Source organism: Protomyctophum parallelum (assembly GCF_964188405.1).
Source record: "Protomyctophum parallelum genome assembly, chromosome: 11".
Lineage (NCBI taxonomy): Eukaryota > Metazoa > Chordata > Actinopteri > Myctophiformes > Myctophidae > Protomyctophum > Protomyctophum parallelum.
The window spans coordinates 31,505,787-31,520,374 of NC_139707.1; the positions used below are offsets into that span (position 1 = coordinate 31,505,787).

The 14,588-nt window shown below is 43.6% G+C and overlaps 1 protein-coding gene across 1 annotated transcript in view; it reads left to right on the forward strand.

The window, feature by feature from the left end:
- cps1 (carbamoyl-phosphate synthase 1, mitochondrial) overlaps nucleotides 1–12,987 on the forward strand; it is a gene marked incomplete at both ends in the record, with an annotated part of 108,352 nt that extends 95,365 nt beyond the window's left edge. The window contains 5 exons of the mRNA XM_083776007.1: nucleotides 8,658–8,807; nucleotides 10,187–10,214; nucleotides 10,671–10,741; nucleotides 12,669–12,721; nucleotides 12,919–12,987. Of these exons, the coding sequence (XP_083632133.1) occupies nucleotides 8,658–8,807; nucleotides 10,187–10,214; nucleotides 10,671–10,741; nucleotides 12,669–12,721; nucleotides 12,919–12,987 (371 nt within the window). The remainder of the gene's footprint in view (nucleotides 1–8,657; nucleotides 8,808–10,186; nucleotides 10,215–10,670; nucleotides 10,742–12,668; nucleotides 12,722–12,918) is intronic.
- Between the last annotated feature and the right edge of the window lie 1,601 nt (nucleotides 12,988–14,588).

Here is a 14,588-nt window from a genome sequence, read left to right on the forward strand (position 1 = left end):
TATGTTGAACTAGGGCGTAAACCCCCACAAAAAGTTAAATGCTTCCTGTATCCGTGATCTGTATCCTGTGTGTGTGTGTGTGTGTGTGTGTGTGTGTGTGTGTGTGTGTGTGTGTGTGTGTGTGTGTGTGTGTGTGTGTGTGTGTGTGTGTGTGTGTGTGTGTGTGTGTGTGTGTGTGTGTGTGTGTGTGTGTGTGTGTGTGTGTGTGTGTGTGTGTGTGTGTGTGTGTGTGTGCGCGCACACACATGCATGCACTAGGCTACAGACATGTGTTTGCTGCGCGTGTGTGTGTGTGTGTCCATGTTTGCCAGCGTACCAGCAGCAGAGGGAGCGGGTGTGAATGGTTGAGTATCATCTGTATTTTAACGAGGGTATTAATGGATGAGAGGCTCTCGTCTCCTTATGGTTTTCAACCCCGTATGCGAACAGAGAGCACACTTTATTCCTGTGTGTGTGCTGCTGCCAGAGCACACTGCCTCGCCTCTCTAGTGTCAGTGGTGACAAGTGCGTAGGCTACATTTACTCAAGTACTGTGCTTAAACAAGTACAGTTTTAAGGTACTTTTACTTTACTAGAGGTTCTGGTGCCTGAAGCCAATGCCACCACCGCTGCCTGCCACCACGAGAGCCAGAGTGAGACATATTATATTGTTGCTGTCAGGCAGAAACCTCTTATCTCCATATTTTACATAATTTCGCTCATACTGCAGCAAAAGTAGCAGATCCACAAGCTTGTTGAACATTTTAAAAACATAATTCTCAACTATCGATTTGTCGGAAAAGTAATGGATATATGATAATCGCTAAGTTAATATTAGATAGTTACAGCCCTAGAACGAAAAAAGAAAAAACGCGAAAAAGAAAACAAAGACTGCACGAACTGAAGTCAAATTGAATAATGGCTCCCATTGTGCAATTTGGACCCAGCACCTTCCCAAGGCAAGGGATGGATGGGGTGGGGAGAGATCAAGCTTAATATACCAACAGTAGCCTATGGTGAAATATTTACTTGGCCCAGATTCATGCTTAATGAGTTCAAAGGAACCAGTTACATAATCGGGGCAGCGTTGAATGTTTAATGCAATCTGGAGTTGTTCCGAACGCACTGCTGAGACCCTGCTCATCTTTCAAATGAGAGCTCATCTCCCATGGCCCCCACCCCCTTCCTTTAGTTTAACCATTTAAGACTGATTTAGTCTGTCGAGCAGAAACCTCCTATCTCCATTTTCTAACTTTTGGCAACTTATTTCCCCCATAAATTAAGGCCCTACTTGATCATAACACATAAAAGCATCGAAAGCAGCGGATCCACATGTAGATTGTACATGCTACATTTGATGCCTTTTTTATTTGAATCCTGAAAAGTAAATGAGTTTTCCATTCGACAGCGATGTTAATTGCAACTGTAGGTTGCAGATTACTATGAAAACCTGTAAAACATGTCGCTCCGTCAGTCAGTCACGCCACCATATATGGCTGTCAGTCCATCACGCCTTGTGACACATCACACCTCGTGACATCACGCCTCGTGACATGTCACGCCACCATATATGGCTGTCTCCATATATGAAGATCACGACACTGACCTCATCTAACCCTGGTTAGCACGCCCAGCAGTCTGACATCTGCCGTCACCCAGGCGGATGCGTGCACGTGACCTGCTTTTTTCCGTTTACAACAAATGTTTTTGCCAAAAATAGACGACCTACAAGCTCACAAAGTGTCGCAATGATCTGCTAGTTTTGCCTAATTGTTCCCCCCAGAATATGGATGATGGGTTCAAGTGGTAAAGAAAATATATTTATAATATATATTAGAAGACTTCTGAGACTATGGATTCAGGTTGAAAGTGAAAATCGTCTAAAGGTTCTCTGCCAATAGTAAATCTTCAAACTACAGTTTAATCTTTTACACACCTGACTGTAGGCAGGTGTGACGAACACCAGGGGTCAACAACAAAGAAACAAAGATTTGGCCTTCTCCACTTGAGATTAGAACATTCTATTATCAGAGCGAACAACATTCAAGCGCAAGGACCCTCATCATGTTATGTCACAGAACCTGATTAGAATTATCTTTCATTTGCGAGTGAATAAAAGACGTTGCGCACAGGAGTTCCTTTGATAATGAACTGCCATGTGTGTCTTCAAGAGCCTAATTACATAGAAGTTTGCCTGGTAAATGTCTCTGTTAATTGGCGATGCGGATGCCGGTACAGTGCTCCCCCCTTGTAGTCTGCCTGTTCAGTCTCGGACCAAAGCAGTGCTCAGATCCCCCGAGGCCCTATAAGAGTGTACTGTAGGATCTCAGTTTGGACAAGAAGGGGCTTTTGATGAGGCTGGTAAATCAACAAAATGATCCGTTTTCATGAAAGACTTGCGATTCTGTTTTTCCCCCGCTGCTGCTGCTTCCGCCACTTCTTGTGCGCGTCTCCATCGCTGGGGGGCGGAGCGGCAAATGGAGCATCTCGGGGAAGGATAACATCACAGTCTGTCTCTTCAGAGCGTTGTATTTGTCATGACACAATGGTTTGCCTGTGTGTCAACAGTCTGTGCAACCTTTCCAAAGCACCCAAATGGTTGCCCTTTATTTTAATTAATACCGAGTCACCTCCTGTAGGTTATTGTTCTTGTATATATAAAAGTAAGTAGGTCAGAGAGGCTTTGTGTTTGCATCAGCAGCCACACCTTCCATCAGCTGAAGGTCCCGGGTTCGATTCCCGCCCACTGTGAATGTGTTCTCTCCTCCGCATCGTCAGTGCCCATACCCTAGGTGGGGTTGGCGAAAGGGCCTTTCTGTGTGGAGAGCGTCCCTCTTTCATGACGACGCCAGGCCCAGGAAATGAATCCCAATGCATTTTTCCCATAGACATTTCAAAAAGGATGTTTTTAAGCGTCGTACGAAGCCAACTCGAGTCGTGACAAATCATGACAAACACAATATTTTGGACCAAACAAATAATTACAAAGAAGAAAAACAACAAAAAATGTGTTGCCGTTTTTTTCTACTTTCTAATTCTTTGTTTGACCCAAAACATTGTGTTTATTGTCTTGATTTGTCACGACAAGAGTTGGCTTTGTCCGCGGCGTAAACGTCTTTAAATAAATACTTTCTGAAAAGTCTGAGGAAAATGAACGGGATTTCTCTTCCGGGTCTCTCGAGGGGGAGGGACTGCGACGCTCTATAGGTGGGGTGGGTCTAGTCTAGTTAGTAGTCATGGTTGTCAGTTCCCACCTGAGGTTGTGTGGGAGTTCTGACTGCTCCAGGCTGTACTGAATAACTGCTAGTTTTCATAATGTCTTGAAGCTAGGACTGAAGTCTAACACATACAGGTCATCAGGTGTTTTGTCTCCTCCAAAGAAGATGATACGATCTCTCAATTATTTTAAGCCTAGAATCAAGCCATCCAGGATCCTGGTGAACCATGACCATATAAAACCTCGGATCCTCGGAAAACCGGGATCCTGGATGGCTTGATTCTAAAATATCTTTTGTAAAATATGAATCGGAGGTGTGTGTCTGTCTGTCTGCGTTTGTGCATGCATATGTGTGCCTTTATTTGACCAGTAAAAACAGTTTTGAGTGCAGTCTATAGCGCTGTCGCCCAGCTCCCAGTACTTACTGCACGACTTCCCGCACTCCAGCTGCGCAACATTCGTATGTTGAGTTGGCGGTGCCCGGGCTCGAACCCATGATCTTGTGGTCTAAAGGCAAGAGCTCTCTCAACTGAGCTACTCGGACACTATGAATATGGTGGCGGATATGGTGACACTTTGTTGTGCATTACAAAAATAGCAGATCTACAAGCTCAAACTGTGAGACATGCACAAGGCAGACTGCCGTAGGTTCCACCCCTTCGCCGCTCGCTCTCAATGTACAGTAAGTGAATGCCAGACATTCACATGTGCCTGTACCCTACATCATCCTATACTGCCTATAAACCGATTCACAGAGGGTTTCCTGGGTGCGGCCATTACTGAGGTGTACCATTAAGTGCAGCAGCACTGATTAGCTACACCTGGTCTACAGAGCACCTGCTCCATGTATTACACCTCAGTAATGGCCGCGCCCAGGGCACCCCTCTGTGAATCGGTCTATACGCTACATCATCACAACATATGCCTGTACCCTACATCAATGGTGTGTGTGAGTTGTCCAATATATGTGTGAACACAAGCCACAGCAGAAGGGGGTTTAGTGTCTTCAACAGTCCATATAAACGAAAGAAACTGCAGGTAGAGGTATATCCCTAGTGCTGTTATAGGGCTTTGCAATGGCTTACTGCAGTTTTAGTAGGCTAGACAGGTGCATGTGCATGCGTGCGTGTCTGCGCACGCGTGCACTCTCTTTCCCAGCTAGCACACGGCACACCTCATCTTTGACATTCCAGACGAAGCTTGAGCTAAAGCCTTGGTTGGCCCGTACAGGGAAATCTGCACGACGCCACCGGAATATTAAAGCCACCTCTCCATCATGTGTAATTGCAGCCCCTTCAAGCTAAACAATGGATGTGATGGAAGCTCGACGCAGTTTTGTTATGCTGATTGCAAAACGCACCCTTTGGAGCCTTCAATCTCTCCCAGCCCACCCTCAGGGCCTGGATGCCAAGACATTACAAAAGGGAAAGCTTTGCCATTACTCGTGATTCTCTCACAAAGCATTCCAAGTTGTGCCTTCCTTAACAAGCGATGTTTGCCATTTAAACGGCGTAATTTAAGTCAGCTTGTGAAGTTGTAGCTGAAGTAGCCTTATTAGGTGATGCAGTGGTGTGTGTGTGTGTGTGTGTCGTCCAAGTTGTTGTGTCATAATCATTTGTGTTATGTGCTGCTTGTCGGTGATGCCACAGCTGTCCTGTCGTTTTGAGGGTCCAGCCTTCTCTATAATCAGCCGGGGAGTCAAGAGAGACTCATTGGGAGCAGATTGTGCTCATGTTAAAATGAGCTCTGCTGTCCTTTGTAGCACACATGTAGTCATTCTGGCTCAAAGAGTTATTGGCTGCAGCTGGTGCACCTCTCCCTTCTCTCCAGTCTCCACACATGAGAGCTCATCGTTATCTATTCATCCAGCCCTCAGTCTTCATGTGCTTTAAGTTAAACAGAATTGGATATATATTTAGTTGTTTGTTTGTTTTCTTCCGCACACTTGAAGCAATTCAAGTCCCTGCGACATACTCCTTGGTATACTTGCACATCAAACTGCCTCATGCTAAAATGGAACAGCACCTATGGGCCACATGGCTCGGGAACTGTTGCTTACCAACGCTAATTACCGGTACTTTCTTTTAGCAATTTCTTCAGATATAAAAACTGTCTTGTTTTTTGTTTAGTTTTTTCAATATGTCTGCTAAGATGAACATGCCCAGCTGTCGTTACAGCATCTTTAAGCAGTAATAACTTGAATATTAACCACTTGAGCCATATTTTTCATGTGGCAAGTAGTGAATATGTGGCCAGCCTTGGTCTTCTCGCACATGCATGTTTTTCAGCAGAGCATAAGAACATTAGTTTTCTTTATAAAATAGCAGAATTTCTAGCTGGCAGAAATGGACACGACCTGTATGGGCCGGGTAGGCGGGTACCTGTATAGACCTGTAGTCATGTCATGATCCAAGGAATCCAGGGGGAAATAATTGGTGGATTGTACGACCTACGGTTCAAGAGGCCAAAACGTGAAGAGGCATATGTTGTAGTGCCACCACTTGTGTGTGTGTGTGTGTGTGTGTGTGTGTGTGTGTGTGTGTGTGTGTGCACGCGTGCAGTGAAGGGCTTCCTGTACAGAAGTCCTTGTCTGGAGTGTGTTGTTACACAAGCTATTGATTAGGTGTTCTATGGTCAATTAACTGATGCACTCTCCTGCGCTTATACAGTAGCGTAGCAGACAGGGAGAAAATAGGAGACGGACGGTTCAACCCTACTGTGGTGAGCACAGTTGGCCAGAAGTCTAAGAACAGGCCCGTTCCAAGAAATAGAAAAATAGTTCAGAAATAGTGTCTGTTGAGAAGGCTGTCATTGACTCCAATGTATTCCACTCAACTCTCTGCTGCAGTTTGCCTTCCAGTGCGACGGATCTGCCGATCTGCTGGAATGGCTGGATAGCGAAAATGATGTAGGTGAACGTTACCTTCTTCATAATTACCTTGGCCAGTTCTAGGAAATTAACCGCTTTCTCTCAGATTTTCTGTTCATTTTCTGACATTTCCACCACTTAACCAGTGGTGGAAAAAGTACACAAATGTTTTACTTAAGTAAAAGTATCAAATAAAATACTGCAATATATAAAGTAGTAGTACAAATACCTAAACATTTTTACTTAAGTAGGCCTATACAGTATGAGTAAGTAAACATAGGCCTACTTAGTTACTTTCCACCACTGCACTTAACACAGTGCTATGTTCAATGAATACCCCCCCCCCCAGAATAGGGACACTAGGGTTCACGTAAGTATGTAAAAAAAAGAAGTAGGCCCCATTTGTAACGCAAATAAAATGTAGTTAAAATACCATTACTCATCCTAACATAATATGACCATGTCGTTTTGATATCTTATTTGTTCCATGTTTGAATATTCTTTCCTAACAGCTAGGTCAGGTTTATACAGAAGATTCATCAGCCCAGCAGCCATGGTTCCATGTGAACACTCAGAGGGATCCCCTTGACTCTGAGAGTGTTCACATGGAACCAAATGGCAAAATAAAAAAAGGACAACATTGTCCAGTACAAGCCAGCATGGCGTTGGCTGCTGGGCTGATGAATCTTCTGTATAAACCTGACCTAGCTGTTAGGAAAGAATATTCAAACATGGAACAAATAAGATATCAAAACGACATGGTCATACAGTATTATGTTAGGATGAGGAATGGTATTTTAACTACATTTTATTTGCGTTCCAAATGGCGCCTAATTCTCCTAAATACTATTTAAAAAACAATATATATATATATATATATATATATATTAAGGCTGTCAAAAATACCGCGTTAACGGCGTTAATTAATTTAGTTAATTAATTGCGTTAAAATATTTAACGCAATTAACGCATGTTAGTGTTCCCCCTAACATGCGCCCGTGCGCGCGGCTCAGGAACATTCAGAGCATAACAAATCTGTCACTGTGTAGCACACAGTCATGATTGAACAACACCAGAGAATAGCTTGTGCAATGTAGCTTCCCATGCACGCTTGGCCGTTTTGGTAGCTTTTTGTCGCTGCCAGAGTGAACGCAGAATGACGATAAACACAAATGCTGCAATATCTGTTGGCATTTAGCAGCTGTCTGGGATTTGCACACAGATATGCATACTGAGCATTGTGAAGCCTCATCCCTTAGCCACCGATTTGGACTGACGTCTTTTTAATTCGCTCTGCACTTTTATGGTGGAAGTGTTGACTAATAGGCCTAATTTGTGAATCTGTCTTAATTGCTGCGTGAAAGTCGGCATGGCTGATTTTCCCCTCTGCAGATCTGGATGTGAACAAAGTGATGACAATGCTGCTCTGCACAATGGTTATCCTCATATACTGTAGTGTATGCCATCGCTGTCAGGCAGAAACCTCTTATCTCCATGTTTGGACTTTTAGTTTTTCGTAAATTAACGCCCTACTTGATCATTCTGCAGTGTCACACCAAAGCATCAAAAGTTGCAGATCCATAAGCTCGTAAAAGCTGGCGCAAAGTGACACATTTTGAAAAGCAACAGTTTTGGACATAAGAGGTTTCCACCCGACAGAGACGATGCACTAATTAAGGGTTTGATGGTCAACGGTAATATATCGCTATCTTACCTGATTTCACGACTCGTGACATATTTGTTAGAGATCAAGTCATTGTATCATGAACAGAGAGATAGAACAGCATGTTGTAGCCTTTTGAAAATGGATCGAGGCCTGATTTGGATTGCCTTGAGTTTATTCAGTAACACGCCTCCCCACCTTTTACACACAGAAAAGTGTTAAAAAAAATCAAATCATTTAGTTACTTATTATTTTAAAGCCGACAAAATAAAGATAGGTTTTTAGCAGCCTGAAAGCAAAGGGGCTTTTGGTGTCCAGTGAACTTGTGAAGCAATACCATTTGGTCTAGATGTAAATGAACAGGAGAGAACTCGGAAGCATCCTGCTCGGAGAGGAGAAGTCTACACTGTGGAAGCTCTCCACAGCTCTCTCATAGACCTGGTTTATTTCTGCTCCTTGGCCTATGCTGCATTCTTCAACCACCAGAGACATTCCTTTTAGATGGCTGCCTCCCTGGGATCTCAGCGTCTCATCTGAGACAAAACAGGATTTGGCCTGTAGAAACCAAACCTGAAGACTATTTTCTAATTTCTACTGGTCTCAGGAGAAACCAGGAGAGGGAGAGAGAGACACACCAAAGATCCGACATGCGGAAATCACCCGTCGCTCCCAAACATGCGAACATATGAAATCTATGCAAAAGTTGCATCTGCAAAACAATGTTATAATATTATATTATACAATATGTAGTGGTGACCATGGGACCATGCTTCATCTCTCAGCTAAGGGGTCCTTGGCCTGGAAAAACATGGAAGACCCCTGGTGTGCAGAGACACTTAGGCCCACAGATTATTCCTCTTTTACACACCCACCCACCCTCCAAAGGCCGAACAATGGACTGTGTGACCATCAACTGTTTATGCGTGCAGACATCAAAGACATTGGCAGCAGGGGGGCAGCCCTGGGAATACATCTCAACATCTCCAGCATTACCCTCTACCTTGTGGCACTTCGAAAACTCATTAATTGGACACTACATGTCAGCACGATCCTCCAAATTGTAGTGGGAGTCTGCATGGGTATACTGACTTATAATTTATAGCCAACTGACCAGCTGAAATGGCAAGTCAGTTGCCTCAATCCTTTTCAAGTACCCCCAAGTGAATGTGTATTTGGCCACAGCCCTCCAGAAATTCAAATTTAAAACAATAATATATATTTCTACAAGCTCACAACCGGGCTGCACAATATGGAAAATATTTCATATCTCAGTATTTATGCCAAATATTGCGATTTCCATACGATATGATACGTAGCTTGCGGAGTTAGTTCAGTCAGATATACTCGAGCGGCTTCATGCTATACTCAAGGGCGCAAACATATACTCGAGGAGTTAATTTGCAGAATGAGTAATAATTGGTGTATACAGTGTTTGCAAGACCCACATGTCAGACGCTGATGTGGCAGCCAGCTGACCAATTGGGTGGGGTATTTAAGCTCACCTAGACTGCATGCTTTCTTCCTGCCTTCCTTCTGCATATGGTTCCTGGTTGTTATGTGACTAGACCTGTACGTGCCCGCCGCAGTCGGCCACCGGCCTACTTGGGAAAGATTCAACTTGGGAACCTAATGATATACGTTGTCATAGCACCCGTTTTAACTGTCAGCCGGTGTCCCACATGGAGATCTGTGTATGTTGTTATGTGATGTTTGCTCCCACCGCCATCCCAGCACCACCAGTGGGCTCTGCTATTTCTGTTCCCCATGGGGGGTTGTTATTGTATATCTATCTTCCTGTTCTTAATGTTTAATGATGGTGTTAAATTGTGCCGAGCACTCGAGCAGGGAGAAAGAAATTGCAGAGCCGAACACCAAGATAAAATATTATATGCACACTTGCATTCTCATTCTATAATACATATTGGTTAAATCTATCCGTGAGTTATCTGACTGAAACGATATTACTGTTAAAATGTTATATTCTACATTTTAAGTGTTGCAACATTGAAAACTAAACTATTGAAAAACTGCATAATAAGTCAATATCACTCAACGATATATCTATACGCTATATTGACAATATATCATATACCATAGCGATACCGTTGCCTTTTTGCGATACTGATGTTGCGCATCTTCATACCTCGATACTATATCAATATATTGTGCAGCCTTACAATCAGCACTCGGCTATTATCAATTATCTGATGTAGTAGACCCTAGATAGAAATTGTAATTCACTGATAATTTACCATTCACTTTTGTTTTTTAGACTGAAGAACGGCTGAACGTTACGTACCAGGGAGAGCGAAAAGAGCGCTGGGTCCGCTCCACACACTTCCAATATGCTACATTCATTTCATATTAGAAGGAAACAAAGGTTTTAAACTAATTGGTAGTTACTAGTTAGTGTTAGCTGAAACATCTGAATGAGACCACCATTTCTGTCTCTTTCTAGCAACCCCTGTGTATTGCAGACGAGAACTGTAAGGTCTGTAAAGTGCCTTTGCCTCAACCCCCAAAAATGTCTGCAATCTCCAGGCCATGGCATTAGTGTATGCCAGTAAGTCTGGCTTCTAATGACTTCCACTCAATTAAAGAAACATTATAATTAAGGCTCTGTTTCTGATTATTGTCTTTTCTATTTGCCTCATTTGAGGTCATATTTCAACACAAGCCTTATCCCTGGTGTGTGTGTGTGTGTGTGTGTGTGTGTGTGTGTGTGTATATATATATATATATATATATATATATATATATATATATATAATAGAATAGACTCCGTCTTAATATTAGTGAGGCCCTTCCAATTATTGCTTAATGTAGCATGGCTTCGTAGAGGAACACCGGTCCATCAGACGAAATCAGGCACTTTCTTTTTCACTGCATATGAGATGGCTTTCCCTCTCACAGTGTTCTGCACAGTGTGCTCCCCCTCCCAGCCTAGTTAGGCCTGTTATTGCCCCGTTATTGGCCCTCCGACTGCAGCAAAGAGAGGAGTTTGGAGGCGGAGGTGTGTGGATCTCAACTCCTGATCAATACTCCTGATTCACTGGTCCATGTGTCATGTATGTACAGTCAGGAACATGCAAAGCCAAGGAAAAGGCCTATATGTGGCATTGATTTATTTAACTTTAACTAGCAATACCACCATGTAGATAAGATATACTCTGTTAAAAGTAAAAGTATATTTTGACTCAGTCCAGGTCCCACATTGTAGCCATGCTGTTTCTGTGTGGATACCGAGATCCACATCACTTTTTAGTTTCTGCTGCTACTGCTATACTTTTGTGTGATGCTGTAGTATGATCAAGTTGGGCGTTTTGGTTGAAATATGGAGAAGATACATTTCTGCCTGCATATGTCTCCAAACGGGGCAGGACTAACTCAGTTTAGAAGAAGAGGAACTCAATTCTCTCTTTTGCTATGTCCATTTTTAGCTTTCCTCCAGTTCTTTTGTTTTCTTGCTCTAATGATACGTAGCTTGCAGTTGCAGAGTTAGTTCAGTCAGATATCCTCGAGGGGTTTCATGCCGTGCTCAAGGGCACATTCATATACTCAAGGGGTTAATATGCTGCATTACTAAGTGGGTGTATTCAGTGTGTGCAAGACCCACATTATTCGCTGATGTGGCAATCAGCTGACCAATTGGGCGGGCTACTTAAGCTCACTAGACTGCATGCTCTTCCTGCCTTCCTTCTGTTTATGGTTCCTGGTTGCTGTCAAGGACTGTATAAAGAGGAAGGGAAGCGAAGACCGTAAGGGCGCCGCCATGTTGCTCACATGGTGCTCCATGGAAGGAAAGAAACATGCGCAATGGGCTTTATGCAGCCAACACTTCCGCGTTCAGCTTCCTTGGTCTGCAACTGCGCATGTTTCTTTCCTTTCATGGAGCACCATGTGAGCAACATGGCGTCGCCCGTACGGTATTCGCTTCTTGTCCTCTTTAGACAGTCCTTGGTTGCTGTCAAGGAAGCTCTGAGAAGGAAGTGAAGTGGTCACGTGACTGGGCTGCGCCATGACACTTCATGGACACTTTCATGGGAGCCAAACTCACACAGGAAGTGCAATGAATACATGGCAGTGAATGGAGCAGCTCATAACAAACATTATTCATGAACAATTGTGACCTTTTGAAAAGTAATCACTTCTGGAAAATAACAGAAGACATATCACAGGTTGTTTTCTAATCACTTACTTTTTGATGTGCACAGAGTGCACAGTATATAATTTTATCTGAGGATCTAAACGGCAGCAGGTATCGTTTCTGGCTCCGAAGTATCGCTATATTTGGCTGCCAGACAGGAAATGGTGGGAAGTCTCAAGATACTTGGTGCGTTCAGAAATGTACTTTGTACTTTATGGTATCTCTATTTTTTATAGAGATACCATACCTCTATAAAAATTACACAGTGTACACATCGAATAACAACACAGCAGACAATAATGTGTTACATGTCTTCTGTTATTTTCCAGAAGTGATTACTTTACAAAAGGTCTCAATTGTTCATAAATAATGTTTGTTCATGAGCTGGTCACTGAGCTCTCATTGACTCCAATGCATTCTGCCAAACTTCCGGGTAGTTTGGCTCCCATGAAAGTGTCCATGAAAGTGTCATGGCGCAGCCCAGTCACATGACCACTTCACTTCCTTCTCAGAGCTTCCTTGGTTGCTGTTATGTGATGTTTGCTTCCACCACCACCCCAGTACCACCGGTGGGCTCTGTTATGTATGTTCCCCATGGGGGGTTTTATTGTATATCTATACCTGCTCTTAATGTTTAATGATGGTGTTTGATAGTGCCGAGCAGGGAGAAAAATGTAGCAGAGCCGAACGCCAAGATAAAATATTATATGCACACTTGTATTCTCATTCTATAATAAATATTGGTTAAATCTATTCGTGAGTTGTCTGACTGAACTTGTATTTCTTTTCTCAGTCCCCAGTTCCTTCCTCTGTGTGACTCCAGTGCTCCTAGAAGCTGAAGCAGAGGTATCAGCCAGTGCATCCATGCAAGCATCCATTAGGCAAAACCAATTTCACACCAAGCCAATTTCATAAATATGGAGTACGGCCCTGTGGCATCAGGAGCGGGGAAGCTTACGGCCCTTAAAGGTATAACGAATAGGATTTGTTGGTCGCGGTTTGGAAACACAACATTCACAATGTTGGCTCCTCCTCTCCACCAGCTCAAAGAGACCCTCGAGATCCAGACAGTTGCAGGTCAGGTGGCGCCACCGGTCACACAGTCCAGATAGCAAAATATGAGTGAATTGGTGATGAAATAGGCAGAAATATTGAATCCATGTTGTAACCAAACATTGGAATTATACAGAAAGCGGCAAAGCGCTAATTGTGTTAAATGTTGAATAAAAGTTAGATTTTCATTTCAACCATTGTCTAAATTGGAATCTACATGCACATTTATTTTTAATAGTTTTTTTTGTGGCTTTCACCTTTTATTTTTTATAGAGGGACAGACAGTAGGCTGACAGGAAATGTGGATAGAGATGGGGCGGGTGACATGCGGTAAGGGCCGTCGGGATCGGGAGTCGAACCCATGGCACACTGCCAGACTGGGCTGCCAGCCTAGGTGCCTGGACCACTGAGCCACGGCCCAGGCCAACATGCACATTGTAGCCTAGTTTATTTAATCTTTAATCAATTTTATGGAATCTATATTGATTCAACCATCTATTCTAAATGAATGGTAACCATCCGGTCGATCACGATCATCGACACTTCAATCTTCAAATCCGTCAGTCTATCCCAACAATGCAAACTTAGATTTGTTTGTAACCTTAACCCAACCTTAGCCAATCAGATCTCTCAGAGTAAAAATGTGGATTAGTCCAAAGAGGGACGTATAACTCTCATAACTCCTCAAACTATTGAAAGTGGACTGGTCCAGTCTGAGAGGATAGTAGGCTACCTTGATTTGCTGTGCAGTGCTCTGTCTGTGACTGACTACTCTGTCTGTGGCTGACTACTCTGTCTGTGACTGACTGTCCTCTGTCTGTGACTAACTGCACTCTGTCTGTGACTGACTCTACTCTGTCTGTGACTGACTACTCTGTCTGTGACTGACTGTCCTCTGTCTGTGACTAACTGCACTCTGTCTGTGACTGACTCTACTCTGTCTGTGACTGACTACTCTGTCTGTGACTGACTACTCTGTCTGTGACTGACTACTCTGTCTGTGACTGACTCTACTCTGTCTGTGACTGACTACTCTGTCTGTGACTGACTACTCTGTCTGTGACTGAATACTCTGTCTGTGACTGACTACTATGTCTGTGAGTGACTACTCTGTCTGTGGATGACTACTCTGTCTGTGACTGACTCTACTCTGTCTGTGACTGACTACTCTGTCTGTGACTGACTACTCTGTCTGTGACTGACTCTACTCTGTCTGTGACTGACTACTGTCTGTGACTGACTACTCTGTCTGTGACTAACTGCACTCTGTCTGTGACTGACTCTACTCTGTCTGTGACTGACTCTACTCTGTCTGTGGGGGGGGGGGGTTCGTGGGCCCTGATCAAACACATCCCCGCAACTGCGGATTTGCTGCTCTCAACTTGATCAAAGTGATAGACAAGCTAAGAGGGTAAAACACATCCCTGTAAACTGCGGATATGCTGCTCTCAACTTGATCAAAGTGTCAGACAAGCTAAGACACAACAAATCGTAGTTCTTTGTAGTATGCTTGCTGCATGTGTGAAAGCAGCAGATTCCCATGGGGATTGCGGGTAAAAAGAAAAGAAGTGGCCCCGCACTATTGAGCGCTTGACGGCGCCACTGGTAGCCTGCAGTGCACGCCTGCACGGAGGACCCACTTCTGAACTAAAAAGTTTAT